The sequence below is a fragment of the Engystomops pustulosus genome, chromosome 3, assembly GCF_040894005.1.
Source record: "Engystomops pustulosus chromosome 3, aEngPut4.maternal, whole genome shotgun sequence".
NCBI classification, from domain to species: Eukaryota; Metazoa; Chordata; class Amphibia; order Anura; family Leptodactylidae; genus Engystomops; species Engystomops pustulosus.
Window position 1 is genome coordinate 212,340,982 of NC_092413.1, and position 20,583 is coordinate 212,361,564.

A 20,583-nucleotide genomic window follows, 5' to 3' on the forward strand; every position below is an offset into this window, starting at 1 on the left:
ACGAGTTACTGAGCATGTGCGACCACATCCAGTGGATAGTCTGAGAAAGGATCAAAATGAGCAATAAAAACATAACAAAAAATCTTAAATACATGGTTACATTACATTTTATTTGTATCCAAGTTCCATCTCATCATATTATTTGATGTTTTCAAATATTATACATCATAAAGCCCTGTCATACCACATATTCTGTATACATTAAGTCTTTAGTAAGAATAATATAAAGTGTTAATAATAACATATCGTTTTGTACAAAATTCCCAATGATTTTAGCAATTTATTAATATAAATCTTCTCCTTATAGCATAAGGAGTCCAAGGCAGAGTCTCCAATTATACTGTCAGATTTGGGTTGAGCAGCATAACTCACTGCATCACAGAAGTAATACTGGAGGCACGTTCATGGTATAGAATGCATTTCACTAAAACCACATGGTAATTATTCATCCTAATTTGTAAATAATGCAAAAGTCCCTCAATAAACTACTAAATTTTCAGATTTTTGTCACAATGCCTCAAAAAAAAGTGATCATAAACCCTCATTTAACCAAAAATAGTGTCAATATAAACTGCAGCTTATAGCGCAAAAACCAAATCCTAACTCCAAAAAACAAATCCTGCTCCATTAACAGAAAAATCCAAGATGTTACATCTCTTAAATAATAAAGACAAATTTATTCTAAATAAGTTTCCTAACCCAAAATAACACCAATAGAAAATAAAACTTACAGTGCAAAAATTTTTTAAATAAAATATAAGCCCTCACGAAGCTCAATAGAATAATATAAAAGTTAGGTTTTATAAATATCGTGAGAAAGTTATATATTTCCCGTGTGTCATTAAACAAAACAACTCATCATGAAAAAAAAAACAAGCCCTCATATGTATAAAAACACAGTTGTTCGTGGTGCACAGTTTGCCCCTTAAGGAGCTTACTCACGGTATAAGACCGGTCGACACAGTCTTTGAAAAAGTCCACAAAAATAGAGAAAAATATTTTCACTATGACCGGAGCTCCAAGAATTCTTCTTCTCCCTCTTATTTTATCTTTAAACTTCGATGAACAGCACCAATCGTCAGTTTCTCCTGCTGAAAGTATGTCACCATTCAGACTAGCACCATCGCACTCTCATTCTCCTCTTTTAATTGTATTGTAACTGGAAGAAAATATGCAGGCAGATGGTGTGGTACGTTCCGCCCCGGATAGAAAGCTAGCGTCCTGTTATGTGAATTTGTGATATGCGCATTTTTAATGGATTTTTGTGAGTATGATGAATTGGAATAAATTTTATCCTTATTGGAACGTACCACACCATCTGCCTGCATATTTTCTTCCAGTTACAATACAATTAAAAGAGGAGAATGAGAGTGCGATGGTGCTAGTCTGAATGGTGACATACTTTCAGCAGGAGAAACTGACGATTGGTGCTGTTCATCGAAGTTTAAAGATAAAATAAGAGGGAGAAGAAGAATTCTTGGAGCTCCGGTCATAGTGAAAATATTTTTCTCTATTTTTGTGGACCTCATATGTATAGGTTGAAAGAATATTGAAAAGCTTTGGTTTTTAAGACGTGAAAACAGAAAAAAAAAAGAAAAAATGCTGAATCAACCAGCAGCTGTCGGGTCTCTTCAAACTGTTGTCTTTTCACTTTGCTGGACCCTTGCCACTTGACATCACTTACCTCAAGCAGTCAATTGGCAGGCGACAATCTTCTAAGGATAGGTTATTAAAAACATAGACAAATCGCTTTAAGCAACAAGCTAGCCCTTCTCCTTAAGGATGTTAGTGCAGATGTGCCTCATATACGAGGTATAGCGCAAATCTTATAGGGCAATGGTGCAGCTGTTAACCCAACTGCAGGGGTGAGGTCTAGTGTAGCCCCAGGAGGAGCCTGGAAGGTGAAGTTCTGCAGAAGTCTGGTGAAGAACATGAACAGCTCCATTTTGGCCAAGTTTTCTCCGGCACAACTTCTTTTACCTACCACAATGAAATACGAGGTTAAGCAAGTCATATTTGCAATGGAACTTTTTTCCCTGGAGGTACAAATTACAATGATATAACATCATGAGGGAATCACAATTCTAAAATTCTACATGTTAAAACAGTCCACAGAGAACCGGTGGCGTCATGCTGTCATGTTTTGGAAAATTTGGAGGTTTAAAGCTGGTGCTGTATTTTCTTTCGTGAGTTTGTTTCAAGAGTCGGGTGAGCTGATTATGTATAAACTGATCAACCTAAAAAAATTCTTATAGCCCCCAATATTTAAAAATTACACAAACCAATTCTCCCCTACCAATAATGCCCTTAGGTTTGATCCATGATGATGCTCCTCAAAGGGCCATATAGAGATGCCCCACTACAAACTTAAGATGACCACCATGTTGACCTGCAATAGATCCCCACATATAAGACCTAGTTGTACCCCACGTAGGCCAGAGAATGGTGCTACTTGGCTTGACTAGGTATCTTCAGCACCATTTGTCCACTTTTGATGGAAGCATCCATGCCACCAGCAGGTCAAGTTTTAAGTATCCCTTAATTTTATGATATAAATTAAAAATTACTTGATGAACTCATTGACACCAAAGAGTCACAGTTGGAACCATAGCTAATGCATCTGTTACTACGGACCGGAAACTATCCTTATCAATTCTGACGATACTGCTACTACCTTACAGTTGAAAAAGCTCTTAATTTCAACCATAAGATTTTATTCGTCTTAGTTGGGATGATTGATGCAGAAAACTTACCAGCTGAGAATGGCAGGAATGCGTCTTTCCTTACAAAATTTCCACTGGAATCCAAGAAGTGTTCCGGGTAAAATTCATCAGCTTTTACAAAGTGTTCCTTGTCGTAGAGTACGGAGGTCAGCAGGGGCATCACATGTGTACCCTGGGGGTATTAATATTAATTTCAAAATAACATAGACAGAAACCTTCTAAAAATTAGCAATGGAGTCAGGGGAAATATAATGAAAAGCATAAAACCCAGAAGTATTTATCTCATCAAAAGCATGTAAAAGGGGAAATTCGTCACCGGTGGGTTCTGGTGACAATTTCTGCTTTGAGTAAAGTATGAGGATAAGACTCTTTGCCCAAATCTAAAAACAACCATCTTCGGTCCATTTACCCGAAAGATTGACTTCCCTTTAACAATCCTTTTAAGATAAATTCCAACACAGGTGTATCTGGTATTTAACAAAAGGATGGGGTATCTATCAATCATCCTCTTTTTCACCTGGATTTTCATGAATGGCTACCTCATGAGTCTGCTAGGGCAAAAGCCAGAGTTTCCTGACGAAGGAAGGCGATCTTCTTCTGAAACTCGTTGGATGTTTTTTGTCCTAAACGGCAATCCGTAGCGGAGTAGGTGACGTCACCGCTAGCGGATTGACCATCACTATACAAAACCTTTTTTATCAGTACTCGGAAGTAGCTACCGGCCGGGGCTATACCGGCATGAAAACACAATAGGAGCCTGTTCGAGTTTGTAGTGAACACCACAGAATCAACATCATACTAGTCACCTTAAGGAGAAAACTTCAGTTATTTGCAATTTTCATTGCTTGGACACTGTTAAGATCTCCGTCTGTAAGGAGCGCAGTTAACAGTTATTTGTTTGTTTAAAAGCCGGAGTTTGTTAGTTGGTCTTTGTATCAAGTCAAGTGTAGAAGTTTTTTTTTTTCATGGACTGTACAAAGAGATGGGAACAGGGTCTTGTATCTTATGTTCAATTGTAACATGCCACTGTGTGAAACAATGGACATCGTGGTCCTACAAGAGGCTATCTACACAAATTTCTGTTGGTTACATGGATGTCAAATACCACGATGTGCATGGATCTTTTATCCAGTCCATGCCAAGGTTCATTAGGTTGTTTCTAAAACCTTACAAGCACTTAGAAGTCTCAGTGTTACTTTTTACTTACTTTGGGTAGAAGATATCCCCTGAAGTTCACGTCTTGGGTGGTAGCATGTGGCAGGTTGTTCGGAACAATATTTCCAAATCGTTGTATCTCATGGAGGACGGCATCGGTATATGGCATCTCTTTCCGATGACTATTTTGGGGCTCAGCCGACCCAATAACTTTCTCAATCTCTTTCTGGACTTTTCCTATTTCCAACAAAATCATAACCCTGTAAACAATCATTGGTTGGTGATTTACTGTACTACAGAAATAGAGGATAAGTGTATGATCACACAAGGGTTTTGGCCGTTGATCCTCTGACCTGCTCCTTACCAGCTTACAATTCACAATACTGATTCACAATTCCTACAGAAGTCATGGGAGTGCAGGATGCAGCTCTGTTCTTCCATTGACTTTTGTGGGACTTCTGAGATCTGAAAGTCTGGTATGGAGCAAGTCCATGGGACTTCTCAGTCCCTTGCTCAGCAGATTGCATGGGGGTCCAGCAGGCTCATGTGAATTGAGGATAAATATAAGACAACGCTTTTATCCAAGTTCCCCATAAGATACGGTAGTGAATGGTAATAAAGAAGCATGTTTCCTACTTTGGATTTCTGGATATTTCATCATCAGCAGAAGACCCCATCTCAGTGTAGATGATGTGGTCTCCATTCCTGCGGAAAAGAGGTCCGTAACCAGAACTGTTAGGTTTTCATTAGTGTAGAATAGTTCTGGTTTTTCCTAAAGATATAAAGTTGTGAGAGGGAAATTCTCATCTCTGGAATTTTTAGCATGTGCACAGATTCTACCATTGACACTCTTAACCTTCTCGAGAAAAGGTCTTCAACCACAGTGAGGGGATAGATGCCCACCCATGCTTTCACTTAATTCCAAAACTTGAGGCTGTGTGCATGGGAGACCATATATGCCTTCATTAAAGCCATCCCTATTCGGGCGTAGGTTTAACCCACAAAAAGTTTGACCCACAATTTTTGAGACATTTATGACATATGAGATGGAATATCCTTTAAAATTTGTAACTAATCCCCCCATCTACTGTGTGCAATTTCCAACACTGATGTCTTCTTACATGGCACAGGAGCCATTTGGTCCCATCAGCCACTATAGGCCGGGTGTAACTGCTGCTGTACCACTGCATTTTCTATAACTCAAATATATTCCTAAAGGTAATGTTTTTCTGCAGTCCAATATTGAAACTACTAGGACCTTGTGATATTGCCGTGGGTGGTGCGAAATAACAAACATCGGTTCGGCGTTTCAGTACCTCTTGCTGTTTCACCAGGAATGAGTCGATAAGGTTTCTCTGGTCATTGACATCCAGTTCTGTCCTCTGTTTGGTGAAGGTCTCTCGAATAAACGCATGCATTTCTTCCACATTTTTCATTACGGTTTTTTGGACTCCTGAACACCAGCGCATCACAGATGGATATGCGTTATGCAGCTGCAGTGAAAATATAAAAGATGAAGGAAATCTATGGACAACTTTGGACTGTGGAGATATGGAGCAGATTCTACTCTACTTTCTGTGGACAGTGTCTATCAGACATCATAGCATCTGGTTTCCAAACATCAACTCTGTAACATTGAAGAACTAGATGAACAGTCAACATGGGGGAAAAAAAAGCTGGAAAATGTAGAACCTACCCATGTGGAAGTTCATCTGAAGTCAGGTTAATTTTAAATAGAACATGGAGTTGCGTTGCTCACCATAGCCATGGGGGTTCCAATTAGCTGGATACTATCATTGACAATCTTTAAAAGCTTCAGAAGTGTAGGATCCTCATAATCAAATCGATTGCTCAGCAAGATGGAGACTATAATGTTACATACAGCAGCATTCATAATCATGGAATTATCAAAGGCTTCACCTGGAAATATAAAGAGTAACCAGAAGTTATAGAAGATGAAAGAGTTTACAAGGTATGGAAGACTTGTCACTAATGGAGGGGCATTCTTGAATGGAGCTTAGCAGTCAAACCTCTCTCCTGTTATATAGCAGGGAAAAGGTGGGGTGGGATTAAAAGCCCCATAAACACATAGAAGGACAACTGCATGTGTAATGTCCTGCTGGACGGGTCAACACTAAATTTAGCTCCAGTTTGTTTTCTGGTCGGCTGAAGAGGGTCTGACCAGATCTCCTATGCTACTTTTAACCATCCTTCCCCTGCCTCACTGGACTGGAGTTCGCCTAATTTGACATCTATCCAATAGCTATCCTTTTCTGCTACCAACTAGCAAATGTAGTATTGCCATCTGCAGTATGATGTGCCTACTACTAAAGTGGTAAATCGTGGTGTTTGTGTTATGTTGCAACATTTGTTATTTTCCTTGTAGAATCCCAGGCTGGTTATTGGTTGGTGGCTCAGCATGCTTTGGAATTAGCTCTACAAAAGGCTTTAAAGAGGAAGCTAATTCCAAGGCTCTGTGTGCAGTTTTAGGCAGCCCGGTGGCTCAGTGGGTAGCACTTCTGCCTTGCAGCGCTGGAGTTCTGGGTTCAAGTCCCACCCGGGTCAACATCTGCAAATGAGTTTGTATGTTCTCTCTGTGTTTACGTGGGTTTCCTCCGGTTTCCTCCCACACGCCAAAACATACTGGTAGGCTGTTTAGATTGAAAGCCCCATGTGGACATCGACCAATTTGACATATGTTGTACAGCGCTGCGTAATCTGTAGGTCCTATATGAAGAATTATTATTATATTTCTTATTCAGTGATCTTTAGGCTTTGATTTTAGTCTTTTCTTGGTGTGAGTCTCGAATGTGCGAATACCACATAGACTGCCATTTTTCTGCCCATGCAGCAGAGCCAACCTGGCTCCTACTGCCAGCCATCTGCCAGTGGAATAGGGCCGAGGTATTCTCTTTTCCTAATCTATAGACAACCAACACATAATCTTGAGTGTGTCTGCAGGAAGGACCATTTCCCAACATGTTACCTGCCGACTGTGTGCTATTAAAAAAATTGCTATTTACTGCCAGATTTCCATCTCCAGTGTGATCCCTGGCCTGCCACTAACACCACCTGCCTGGCGAATCATTACCGCATACCCCAGAAGTTCCCCAAGGGGATCAGTTTTCTAAATTGCGGTTTCCCCCTCTTCTTGCATTGCCCTGCTGGCTCTGATGGGTGTGGAAGAGGCATGGACTCATGGACCAAGCCACTGGGACATATCCAGGTGCTATGTCACAACTACAGCCAGCCACACCAGTCCCTGGGAATCCAGCTGTCCCCACACTGCGGGTAGACTCCACTGAGGGGACATTGCACATGTATGGCACAATGAAGGTGGGGAGCACTTTTGGAGATATTATATTAATATTAAGGATAAGAGTGTCCCACCAGAGAACAAGATGAGCCCCTGGTGAGGAGTTTCTCCAACATAGGATCTTAAAGTAACCTTTCAGTTCATACTAATTATGGAGCTATGAATTTAATACAAATGGTCAAGCTTAAAGTGAACCTGTCACCACAGAACCCCACTATAAACCACTCACAGTACCTTCTAGATGACTGTTTTTGTATTTTCATGTTTCCTTTCTGTTTTCTGTCAGTTTCAGCTTCGTCCCAAAACACTTTGGGGCACATTTATCAAGCAGTCTGAAAGTCAGAATATTTCCAATTGCCCATGGCAACCAATCACAGCTCCCCTTTAAAATATTCATGAGCACTGGTGAAATGAAAGCTGAGCTGTGATTGGTTGCCATGGGCAACTGGAAATATTCTGACTTTCAGACTGCTTGATAAATCTGCCCCTTTGACTGCATATGTGAGAGAAACCAGGATGAATAAAAGAAGATCAAGCTCTTTCCTGTGTGTCTCGCTTGGCCATCTAGATCTCAGACCTACCCAGCACCCTGTGCATGTGCTGAGTTTTTAAACAGGAGTGCAGTAAAACTAACAAGGGGAAGTCCTAGGGGACGTGTAGAGGGTTTACTGGGCACAGTGGCTGTGAGGGGGCGGGAGAGAGCTTGACTGGTCTCCCACTTCCTTGACGGCATATGTGAAAATAGCCTGTCTGAATAAAAGTGTTTTTTGGGACGAAGCTGCAACCAACAGAAAACCCAAAGGAACCATGAAAATACAATTACGGTCATAGAAGGTACTGTGAGGGGTTTATAGTGTGGTCCTGTGGCGACAGGTTCCCTTTAAGCTTGAGAATTTGTATTAAATTGGTAGCACCATAATTTGTATGAACTGAAAGGTTACCCATTGCTCATACAGGGGCAGGCGTGAGTACAGCTACAGAGGCCAGCAACTTTATCAGAAAATTAGAACTTTTGTTTCATCTGACGGGTCCGGTCAAATATTTTCTGCTACTAAAATGGTAGTAGTTTGTCATTTGAATATGTTAAAAGAGCAACAAACACACATAAAATTATGATGGGAGCATTCATTAACCTTTGTAAGATCTGAACCTCTCTACCAAGCATTCAAGTTCTTCCAAGATCTTGTTCTCAATGGTCTCCTTCCCCATTCCAAAATCTCGAAGAGTTGTCATAGTGAACCTTCTCATCACTCTCCAGTTTTCATCAGAGGCAAAGATCACACCTGGGGACATGATATGTAATGAGGAAGAATAAAACACATGCAAACCACATTTCTTTATTTAGTGGTGAATTCTGAGCTCCCTAATGAAACAAAAATGTTAAAAATATATATGCAAGAAGAGCAGCAAAGGAGCGGGATTGACAAAGAGTTTAGGAAGACAGACAAATGCAGATGTAGAGGAGCCTATACCAGGAATTGACTGTAGATATTATGTAGATATTCACATTTACTAAGGGCTTTGTGAAGCACTTTAGTCAGACTGACCGACCCTTTGTGGCGCAGCTGTGTTGGCTTCCAGGTGACACAAATTAGGGGGCGTGCCATTGGATGGTCTAACTGACCGAGCGCCGTATTTAACTTTCAAATTGTGTGGCACACCCTATGTTAAAGGTGCACCACAAAAAGATAGTGAACTTTGTCGGGCCTGATCGGAGAAGCGACATTCATGATTTCAGTCGCACGATCTTAGTGAAATAGTACTTTTAATGAACTCTAGGCACTTTGTTTTCAAACACTGGGGCACATTTACTTACAAAGTTCATACAAATAGGGGAATAATACAGCTTAAAGATTGTTGGGGATCAATAAGGTCTTCTTGTTGTGGGTTGTGGATCCGAAGGATGTTATCATGATGTATTCCGTGCTTTTAGCTTTAAAATTTAAAACCTCCAGCGGATACTTACAAAATCCAACTCCAGTGCCAAAAACTGTAAGCCAATTCCAGTAACCAGGTGTAAACGGTTTGATCTTAGGCCCCCTTCAGATGACTACGTGTGGATCATGGAAGTGTAACCATGTGCTGGTCAGATCCCAAGGACGAAGCACAGTGGATGATGAGTCCTTGCATTGTAGTGATATAAGATGCCTCCCTGTCTGCCCGCCGAACAGCAACTTCGACGACACTGTGACAGTATAGAGAGAGGAACGCTTTGCTTCATCTCTTTGTATGATGAATGGACTTCAGTCCTATGTGCTCGGTCCATGAGAATCCTCGGTCCTGACCATCAACAGAGAACATCCATGTGCAGGGGGCATCAGCTTAAGAACCTTGAGGATTTCTTTTGACTTACCATTTATTTGGCTCAACTGGATTGGAAAAGGACCAATCTGAAAGCACGAAATCATAGACACCATGGATTATGAGATGTCATGGCCCATCCCTATTGTCGCTTAATATTTACAGTGCAGGTGGGAGTAAATTGAAACAAAGAGAAGGAAAAAGAAGACAGAAAAATAAATATAAAACCTAAAATGCATGTTAGACTGGGTGCCCATCTTGTTTTTTTCTCATAAGTTGTATAGACACGTCAGGCCGATTCTTGATGTGTCCTTACAACATATGGCACAGACGTATTCACCTGAATGAGGGGCAGGAGAGGCAGCAGCTGGTGATTGGCTACTGGCGATAATAGGGGTGATTTCCACCTTGATGTCACGGTCTTGTATGGACAGTGACATCACCGGCGTTCCCTCCTGCTGAGCAATGGATCCGCTCAGCAGAGGCTGGTGGACGTTGCATCCGCTCCCCATAGGCTTCTTTTGCCTCGACTGAGCATAATATGTCGCTCAGCTTGCTACGTCTTTCTGTCCTGTCGTTTCACAGGATATGTTATATACTGAGCAACCACTATGCCTCCTTCTCCCCATATAAGTCATTGGAAATTTGGGGAGCTCATTACCCCTGCATTTCCCTACCGCCTGATGGCCAGCCTTATGAGAGCACTTTAGGTTACTATACCTGGGTACTATTGGCACATTACATGCACTTGCACTTTCAGGCTCATTTAGTCCTTTTGATACTTGATTCATGCTTTGGCTGTTCACAGGATTCATGAATTTTCAGGGATGCACTGTTACTATTTACTGATATTTTGATTTGTTGAGACTTGGCATTCCTCTATATATTTTGGTTGGTAGGTTTTCAGTCCACCACAGGGGGACTTAGCAGGGGTCTTCATTGGGTCGACCTGCACCTTGGTCACCAGTTGATATGTATGTATATTACATATTTTAGATGTTTTTAATTGTGTGTCATATATGTATCTTGTTTGGTAATGAATAAAGTTTACAATGCTTTTTGCATATAGTGTCTACTGAGCTAATTTTGGTGCACACTTTCCTCTCTTTTTTTGTTGTGTAGTTGACTTGATTGTGCACCTGCTCATTTGCATACACGCTTTGGTTGTGCTGGCCGGTCTCTGCTTGTAGATCACCACATGTTATCATCATCTGTTGGATCTGCTACATTTAGCAAAAGCAGAGTCATGACGATAGTGCAGGGAGTGGCCAGCTCCCTGTACTATCACTGTAATCAACTCTGCTGCCGTCCGGAGGAAGCCCTGGCACATGGCCCGTTGAGCGGGAGAGACTATGAAAATCATGACTGTCCCAAGGAATCTGGGATGGTTGAGAAGTATGCCTACTATATGTAGAAGGATTGAATCTGGGCAGTAGCCAGAGGCTGACTCTCTACATACTGGTTTCCATGGCACAGGAAGGGAACAGTACGCGCCCTGCTCTGCCATAGATGGCGGAGCACACAGGACATCCTGCAGCAGGAGGCGCAGTGACATCCCACACTGAATCCTCCCCACAGACATCTGACTGCTGGAAGGAGGAGGAGTTCGCGATGCGCACTGGAGGAGCAGGAGAAGCTAAGTAAAGTTTTATTATTATGCTATTCTACTTGGGGCTGTATATATGCATTTCTGTGGGAGCTGCATATATATGTATTGCTGGGAGGGGGTTCTGTAATATATATATATATATTATGAGGGGCTGTATATATGTATACATGTGTATTACTGGGGGCTGTACATTTTTTAAGGGAGAGATGTATATATCTATTACTGGGGGCTGTGTATGTATTATTGGGGAGATTTATATATACATTACTGGGGGCTGTAAATATTTATTACTGGCAAAATTTACTTTTCACCCATGGGCCTCCACCACCCTCAACACAACCCTGACTACTTGTCAGGTATATAGGGTTTGGCAACGTGGGTTCCCAAATCTGGATAACCCCGCAGATTTGAATTGAGCCAGAATTCCACCAAATTTTATGGCTCTTACCATGTCCTTTTGTTATGTCATGTAAGAGCGGCACATGTGGTCTCCCCGAAAATTCATCTGCATGATGGACAAGGGCGTCTTTCACAGCATCGTATCCGCACAGTACAACGGTTTTCTTCTCTCCTAATTTTATGGTGTACACCGGTCCATACGTCTCCGAGAGCTGCACAGAAAAACGAGAAGTTGTTAATTCTATGAGGCACATAAATAATCGGTCACTTACCAGGATGTTGTGCAACCTACAGTATATATTTCCTGGTAGGACATTACTACATAAAGCATCTGACATCCTGAGCGGCGCTCACCTGCTGATAACACACGGGCTGCAGCTCATGGGATCTATTTATATGCAGGTAGCCTAAGGCTGTAGACACTATGCAAAGTGTGTAAGATCAGAACTGTTCTATTTATCAATGGCAACCAATCAGAGCTTGGCTTTCATTTTCCCATGATGTGATCTCTAACTGTCCATGAACAATCATCCTGCCAGGACCTTATGAGAGTATTTGTGCACATAAGATAACCCCCTTCCCACACCCTGACATAACTGTACGTCATAAGGTGCTGCACCATGACGTACAATTACGTCAAGGTGATCGCCCGTGCTCAGAAGCTGAGCCTTTGTGATCACTGTGGGACCCTAGCCGCATGTGAAAGCCGGGTTCCTATTTTAACATTCAATGGTTTGATGAAGGACCTCAGGGCTGTTTTAGTAGAAGCCTGTTAGATGCTTTCAGCATGATCTCACAATGCTGCTGTCAGTCTGACCATGTAATATGCTGCAATGCATTAGTATTGTAGAATATTACCCTGAAGAAGTGATCAAATTTAAAAATAAAAAAGAATTATTAAAAAAAAAAAAAAAAAGAATAAAAGTCCCCTCAACATAAAAAAGTGAAAATCACCCAAAAAAACACTCCATATATTGGGGCATATTTACTAAGGGACGTGCACAAGTTTCTGTCGGATTTTGCATGTTCTTTTCAGTGCAAACTACTTGCACAGGTATTTAAGAAGTGTCCTTACCACCTTTGTCTCACGCAACTGTTTTGTGTTGCAGCTGCACCAGTCATCATGCAACGCAAATTTCTGCGGTGAAGGAGGCGTTCCGGTGCTCAGTCGGACCATACACCAGTTTTTACATGCAAATCTGACAGAATTGTGTCACATGCCCCACGTTAAAGCTGCACCAAAAAAAAAAAAAGTGGTGTACTCTGCCGTGGCAGTTCAGGGGGCGCCAGATTCATGAGGAACGGGCGCCAAAAATCCAGAATCTGGCGTCCCCTGCACACTACACAGGTAACTGCATATAGTACACACTGCACTGTTCTTAGTAAATGTGCCCCATTCACTATATCTGTAACAACTCGTACAACAAAATAAAATAGTCACTGAACCCTAAGGTGAACGCCGTTAAAAAAAGTAAACAAGGGGGCGTGGCTTGGATGCCGAGCGGAGAGGTCGCATAGAGAGCCTGCTCCGCCATCAGCTCCAATAAAGCGACTTTACGCAGCAGAAACCCGACTTTCCACGACACCCCGAGGACACACTGTGGTCAGGGGAAATGACGAAGAAAAGAAAGAACATCCCGGGACCCCGCAAACTCACAGATTTTTACAGCTCCGCAACGGCTGAGCGGATTGAAGACCGCCCGCATACCAGAGCGGCAAGTGCACAGAGAACAGCCAGGTCAGAGGAGAATGCAAGCGGCACCCCGAACAGCCGGAGATCCTACTCGGCACCCTCCTCTCCATCCAGTGGCAAGGACGCAGGGAGCAGAGGTGAGTGGGCAGACGGGGAAATGGCACGGGAGGCCTCAGGGGGGCAGAGACGCAGCACTCTCACAAAATGGCCGCCGCTGCCTGCCTCACAGACACAGAGTCCGGCAAAACAGAGACCGAGGCTAGCATCAGAAGGGGGAGAAAGTACAGGGGAACTGGGAACTGAAAGACGCAGTGAGAGAGGATCCATTTGACCTACTACCAGCTGCAGATAAAGGCCTTACTGAGGTCACCATGAAAAACATGCTAACTGTCTGGAGACAGGCTTTTCACGGAGATTTCTCTAATATTCTCAAAGAGATCAAGAAAGATATTAATTCCCTGGGTGACAGGGTACATCATGTGGAGGATAAAATGGGAGAGATGATGACCTCCCACAATGAACTAGTGGACGCACACTATGACATGGAAGATGAGGTCAGACAGCTACAAATAAAATTAGCAGATTTGGAAGATCGCTCGAGACGCAACAACATCAAATTCCGAGGAATAGCGGAGAAAATACCACAATCAGAGCTGTCCAAATACATACAACGCGTAATTAGAGCTCTCGTTCCAGATTGTTCAGACCAGGATTTACAGATAGACCAAGCTCACCGACTACCTCGGCCGAAACATTTGGAAGAATCAATTCCACGGGATGTACTGGCCAGAGTTCATTTTTATACAGTCAAGGAAAGAGTAATGGAAGTAGCCAGAAAGAAGAAAACCCTACCATCGCCGTATGAAGACATTTCAATGTTTACGGACTTATCAGCAAGCACGCTGAGACTCAGAAGGCAGTTAAACCCGATAACAGCTATCCTAAGAGAACAACAAATCCGATATAAGGGGTATGGAGGGTCTCAGTTATGAGGAAAGATTAAAACAACTAGATTTATTTAGTCTGGAAAAGAGACGACTACGAGGGGACATTATTAATTTATATAAAAATATGAATGGTCCATACAAAAAATATGGTGGTAAGTTGTTCCAGATTAAATCAAATCAAAAGACGAGGGGGCACTGTCTCCGTCTGGAGAAAACAAGGTTTAATCACCAGAGGCAACAGGGCTTCTTTACTATGAGAACGGTCAATCTGTGGAATAGCCTGCCTCAGGCGCTGGTCACAGCAGGGACAGCAGAGAGCTTCAAGAAGGGTCTAGATGCCTTTTTACACCTAAATAACATTGATGGTTATATTATATAGAATTGTTTCCCCTAAATCCCTTCCTCATCCAATCCCTTCCCTTCCTTGGTTAAACTTGATGGACAAGTGTCTTTTTTCTACCCTATAAACTATGAACTCTTGGTTCCATTACAGCAAAAAAAATGTAAACTCCGATTGTCACTGGGGCAAAAAAAAAAAAAATTGTCTGGATCTACAATTAGAAAATATGCATACAAATTCAACCTATGGAACCTATCTTGTAAGTCACCCGGGGACTGCCTGTGTTAGACACAGATGGCAGCCTATTAATGGGGGTTCCTTAAGTTGGACCATGTGACCAGCTAACCCTTCTACCAACTGGACAATGTCTTTGAATACAGTTTTTTCTATGTATCCTTCAGCCCATCATAATCCATAGCCTATTACACCCTTATGCTTTCCAAACCCGTACCCTTGAATAATAATGTGAATGTTACCTTATGTAATGTCTGGTAAGGTCTCTTCAGGTCTAGAATATGCAGATTCCCGATGATGGGCAGGGGTCTCGGTCCGGGGGGCAGATTATACACATTTGTTTTCCGTCCATAGAGAAACAGGGCAATGGAAATGCACATAATTAGAGACAGAACCAACGTGACGGGATCAGTGACGTCCATGGTACCAGGGAAGGATCTATGGGAAGATAAATATAAGTATGAATACACAAATGGGCAGCGTTTGCAGGGTTCTCTTGCCTATCGATCCTCTCTACAGATCTTATCTACACTTGAACTTTACTTTCTGAGTTGCAATAAAGTCTGGCTAATTTTTTTTTCCGGGACTGTTTTTTTTGTACAACAGGAAGTTAAACTTTGCTTCCTCCGTTTCGGTCTCTCACATCACTTTATGTAATAGTTTTTTTTTTCTACTGACTGTCGTATATATAAATCTTACCTTCAGTCCTGTAGTCGTGATAAGATTTCTCTAGTTCTCAGTAATATGAGATCCCGGATGAGATGTTGTCTCTGCAGCTCGAGTTAAATTCTAAAATTTACATTGCATAACACTGAAACTATACACAGATATTTGTATCAGAGCCAGGTCCTTGCGTGAAAGAGGGAGGAGGTTTATTTTTCAGAATAATGCAGTGAAATACTATGCAGGAGATTACATAAACAGCAATAGAAAAAAAAAAACTAGACCCTCATAGGTCAACTAGGGTCAAAAATTTAAAAAGATCTGAGTGTACTTATAGATCGTAGATTAGAGAAGATCACAAGGTCAGTCAGCTGCCTCTAAAGCCAGCAAGATCTTGTAATCAAAAGTGGTCTGGACTCTCGGGATAGGGATGTAATATTACCACTATACAAGGCATTGGTTCGGCCTCACCTGGAATATGCCGTCCAGTTCTGGGCACCGGTCCATAAAAAGGAGGCCCTGGAGCTGGAGAGGGTTCAACGTAGAGCCACAAAAATGATAAGGGGTATGGAGGGTCTCAGTTATGATGAAAGATAGAAATAGAATGGGGACATGATTCATTTATGTAAATATATAAATGTAAAATAAAATGGTGAAAAGTTCTTTCAGTCTACAGAAAAAATGGTTTGGTCTCCAGAAACATTAAAACTTCTTTATTGTAAGAATATGTGGAATAGCCGAGCTCAGGAGCTGGTTCTTTACTGTAAGAGCAGGGAATTTGTGGAATAGCTAAGCTCAGGAACTGGTTCTTTACTGTAAGAGCAGGGAATTTGTGGAATAGCCGAGCTCAGGAACTGGTTCTTTACTGTAAGAGCAGGGAATTTGTAGAATAGCCGAGCTCAGGAGCTGGTTCTTTACTGTAAGAGCAGGGAATTTGTGGAATAGCCGTGCTCAGGAACTGGTTCTTTACTGTAAGAGCAGGGAATTTGTAGAATAGCCAAGCTCAGGAACTGGTTCTTTACTGTAAGAGCAGGGAATTTGTGGAATAGCCGTGCTCAGGAACTGGTTCTTTACTGTAAGAGCAGGGAATTTGTGGAATAGCCGAGCTCAGGAACTGGTTCTTTACTGTAAGAGCAGGGAATTTGTGGAATAGCCGAGCTAAGTCTTCTTGTCAGAAGACAATTGTGACAAGTTTCCTGCAACAATAAAATATTTAAAAGGTTTAATAATTGAATGAATAGTAGGGATAGGGATGAGCCACCTACTGGGTAGAGCAGAGAGTTGCCATAAAGTCTTGTGTCCTTGTATAAACTGAGAGCAGCTCATAGTCTGGGCATTTTTCCAACATATTGTCCAAAGTGGATGACGCTCTCAGAAGAATTTCCTGAGAAACACGATCCATAGCCTCATAGCTCAACAAACAAGCTCCAGACCCCATATTTATAGACAGTGAATAGAAAATATCTACTAAAGAAACTGATGAGAGAAGAAAAGGATACATTTAGTTCTACTACTCTAAGGGTGGGGACACACATGGCGCCTTTAGTCCGTTTTAGGGCCGTTTTTAGTTTTTTAGTTTTTAGTGCATTTTCAGATCGTAAAAAACGCATGCGTTTTTGACAGGTTTGACCAATTATCTTCATTCAAACTGGTCAAAAACGCCACGTGTGTCACCATCCTAAGGTATCAAAATGTTAAATTGTTGTGCATGCGATACCCCTGGTTGTATGAGATGCGCGCCAATATCTTTTTTTGTTTCTATATTGCATTTAATTGTGAGGTCCATGTGGGTATTTTCGGATGCAGCCGTCTTTGCAAATTAAATTTGGTGACATTCCCTTTAAGATCAGGTGGCTGCCTCCTTGGGTAACCTTGTGTACAATGATCAAGTTACAAGCATAAAGGCAGATAAGTCGCTCCCTGCGAGACACACCCAGCGTCATCTCATAGGAAGAGGGTTTGGTCCAAGTCCAAGGCTTTGTATAGAAACAAATTGGGCAACTAGGGCTTTATACATATTATAGAATTATGTGCTTAATTCTATAATCTTATTACTCCTATACCAGCGCTGCATGAACATATATACACTGCAGATAGACCGCGTGTCCTGTAGATGATCTCCTCCGCTGCAGAAACGTAGGTGTAAAACAACATGTTTACCAGTTATCATGGATCATGTTGATAATAATATTAATAATAATAATAATTCCTTTATTTATATAGTGCACACATATTACGCAGCGCTGCACAGAGCTTGTCACATGAGTCCCTGTCCCCAATGGGGCTCACATTCTAATCAACCTACCAGTATGTTTTGGAGTGTGGGAGGAAACCAGAGGACCTGGAGGTAACCCATGCAAACACGGAGAGAACATACAAACTCTTTGCAGATGCCAGTGTCCTTATGGTCCCTCAGGTACCAGCCTCACCTATAGAAAAGCTCCTGTATAGATCATTGGTGGAAGCAACCTCAGGTACCAGCCTGACAGATTTCCAAAGCTCACAGACAAATAGGGGCAGATTTACTTACCCGGTCCATTCGGGATCCAGCGGCGCGTTCTGTGCGGTGGATTCGGGTCTTCCGGCGATTCACTAAGGTAGTTCCTCCGCCGTCCACCAGGTGGCGCTGCTGCGCTGAAGTTCCCCGAGGTCCGCCGGAATGCAGGAGCCTATACCTGGTGAAGGTAAGCGCGAGTCCCGCAACACTTTTTTAAAAAAAAAATGCGGCGGTTTTTCCGAATCCGTCGGGTTTTCGTTCAGCCACGGCCCCCGATTTCTGTCGCGTGCATGCCGACGCCGATGCGCCACAATCCGATCGCGTGCGCCAAAATCCCGGGGCAATACAGGGAAAATCGGGGCAAATCGGAAGTATTCGGGTAACACGTCAGGAAAATGCGAATCGGGCCCTTAGTAAATGACCCCCATAGTCTATACACCTGATCACCGTATCGCTATGTAAGGAAGTCCAGCTGGTGCACGGACGCCCTGATTCCAGCTCTGCAAATGGGATTCCTTCCAATAGTTATTCTCTATTCCAAATTCAGTAAAAAAAAACAGATCTAGCCGGAGACCACAGACAGCGATCAACACGTTTTGACACTTGTCTTAATCGTGATCTGAACAGGTTGCATTCACACGTTGCGTTTTCATTGCGTTACAACAGCTGAAGAGAGGCGATTTGCCTAATTACATTACCATGTACATTTGTTAACACTATGTTAACACATGTGTTTACACACTATTAACACACGCGTGAACATCACGTTTACGATTCGTTTTGTTAACACAAATGTTAACAGTAATGTAGTTAGGCAAAATTGCTCTCCTCAGCCGTTGTAACGTGTTTCAAATGCAAGGAAAACGCAAAACAAAACGCAACGTGTGAACGCGGCCTTAAAGATATACTAAGTTTTTAAAAAAAATTTTTGCACAGCTTTCTATTCCCGATTTTAAGAACGGATATCTCCGCTTCTGTTAAGCATCCATACACAATACATGTATCATATTAAAGGGGGGACTCTCCTGAATTTTGTTATACGTGCAAGAGTTCAGAAGATCTAGGGGATTGAAGCCGGTCAGCTGAAGGCAGAATATAGAAGAAGCTGCAGGAGACTTTCACTTTGCAGAAGTACATGCACCCTCTGCATCTGGAGCCGAACCTGGGAGAGTGCGATGGAATAATGCTGGACATATTTATAACTTATTTTGGTAAAAGTTACTACTTTCAAAGAATTTATCAGAAAAATGACAAAAAAAAAAACCTTATTTTTTCACATTTTTAGTCAATTATTGACAAATTTTATAAAGAAAAAAAAGTGTCATTAATAAAACTATCCTATCAGGATAAAATCTCACGTGTCATGCAAAAAAAAAAAAACAAAGTAAAAATGGTTATGATATGTAAAGCTTTATCCAGATATATCGTCAGTTAAAGAAGCGCAAAAGCAAAACGTCGAAAATGGACCTGGACCATCGGTCAGGAGTTAAACAGATTGTAATTTACATTCATGTCTGTACAGATACATTAATAGTAAAACATTTGTTTTTAACTGATCTGTTAAAAAAACAACCAAACAAAAAAAAGGGCCCAACTGCGTCTTGTCTTGTCTGTTCTGCAGTTTTTTTTTTTTTTAGCTGTGTCAGTGTTAAGGAGGTCGCACTGGTTTCGGACGCCATCTTGACTACTGTCCGCCATCTTAGATACAGCGGCCACCTTGGGGGGGGGGGGGTATGCTTCCCTCTTAGAACCTATAGAGTTAAATGTTTTAATTCAGCTATTTTTCTCATTTAAACTGTTGTTTGCCTTTTCACAATATCCTTGGCATTTCTTACTGTCCTTCGGGCCTCTGTATTCTTGTTATTTATTTTGGTTATGAAGAAGCTTCTAGGAGCCATTGTGTAGATAAGCATGGCTGTAAACAAGGCCTAGTCATTTTTCCCAGAATGTGCTGGTACAAAAACATAATGGCCAATAGAATCTAAGTGTCTTATCAACATCCCAAATGCTGATCTTCATGTGCTAAAATACAGCTGTATCTGTTTGAAATAAACAGTGTGATTTGAGTGCATCGGAAGACCGACTGTGTCTTGCATTTACTCTGTCAGCTCGCTGCCGGCAGCTATCTCATCCTCCCTCAAAGGGTTAATTAGGACTCACCTTACAAAAGTCAAGAGGGCTGTTGGGGCCCTGCATAAAAATCCCTAACAGTCAGTTTCCGCATTTCATTATTTTATAGCAATCCATTTTTTATGCCCAACATCTGCTCAGATGGCGTAAAGTCTAGTAGAAGATCTAGAAACGGATAGGAACAGACACCACTGCAAGCCCATTGAAATCAATAGGTAAAAAAAAAACTGATCGGTTATTACAGTATTTTTCGGACTATAAGGCGCACCGGAGTATAAGGCGCACCATCAATAAATGCCTGCTATAACGTCTAGGTTCATATATAAGGCGCACCTGATTATAAGGATGAATAACCAGCAGGTGGCAGACCTGTGCACAGTTCAGGGCAGCTGTTGTCTGTAAGTACGGTTCATATATTTTTAAAAGTATTTATTTTTGCAGTTTTTTGAAATTTTAACAATTACAATAAACAAAATCAAAGAACAAGATTGTCTTTTACATATTTTCTTCCCCACAATGCAGAAGTAATAAAGTACGGTTAATATATAAGGCGCACCTTTCTGAGAAAATCAAAGG

At 41.8% G+C, this 20,583-nt stretch overlaps 1 protein-coding gene and 1 long non-coding RNA gene across 3 annotated transcripts in view; one reads left to right on the top strand and one right to left on the bottom strand.

Annotated features, from left to right (window-relative positions):
* LOC140122659 (uncharacterized) overlaps positions 1–20,583 on the top strand; it is a 51,215-nt gene that overhangs the window by 2,783 nt on the left and 27,849 nt on the right. The window lies entirely within an intron of this gene.
* On the bottom strand, positions 1,525–15,537 carry LOC140122654 (cytochrome P450 2C5-like). Of its 2 annotated transcripts, XM_072143756.1 has the most exons (10): positions 15,417–15,537; positions 14,960–15,155; positions 11,553–11,715; positions 8,328–8,477; positions 5,638–5,798; positions 5,195–5,371; positions 4,515–4,650; positions 3,931–4,115; positions 2,754–2,895; positions 1,525–1,980 (listed from the first exon to the last, which is right to left on the bottom strand). In XM_072143756.1, exons 2-10 carry the CDS (start codon positions 15,137–15,139, stop codon positions 1,802–1,804), a joined length of 1,473 nt encoding a protein of 490 aa, XP_071999857.1. In that variant the 5' UTR covers positions 15,140–15,155; positions 15,417–15,537; the 3' UTR covers positions 1,525–1,801. The 2 variants fall into 2 exon arrangements, with proteins under 2 accessions (XP_071999857.1, XP_071999858.1); XM_072143757.1 differs by lacking the exons at positions 14,960–15,155; positions 15,417–15,537 and adding an exon at positions 11,796–11,845.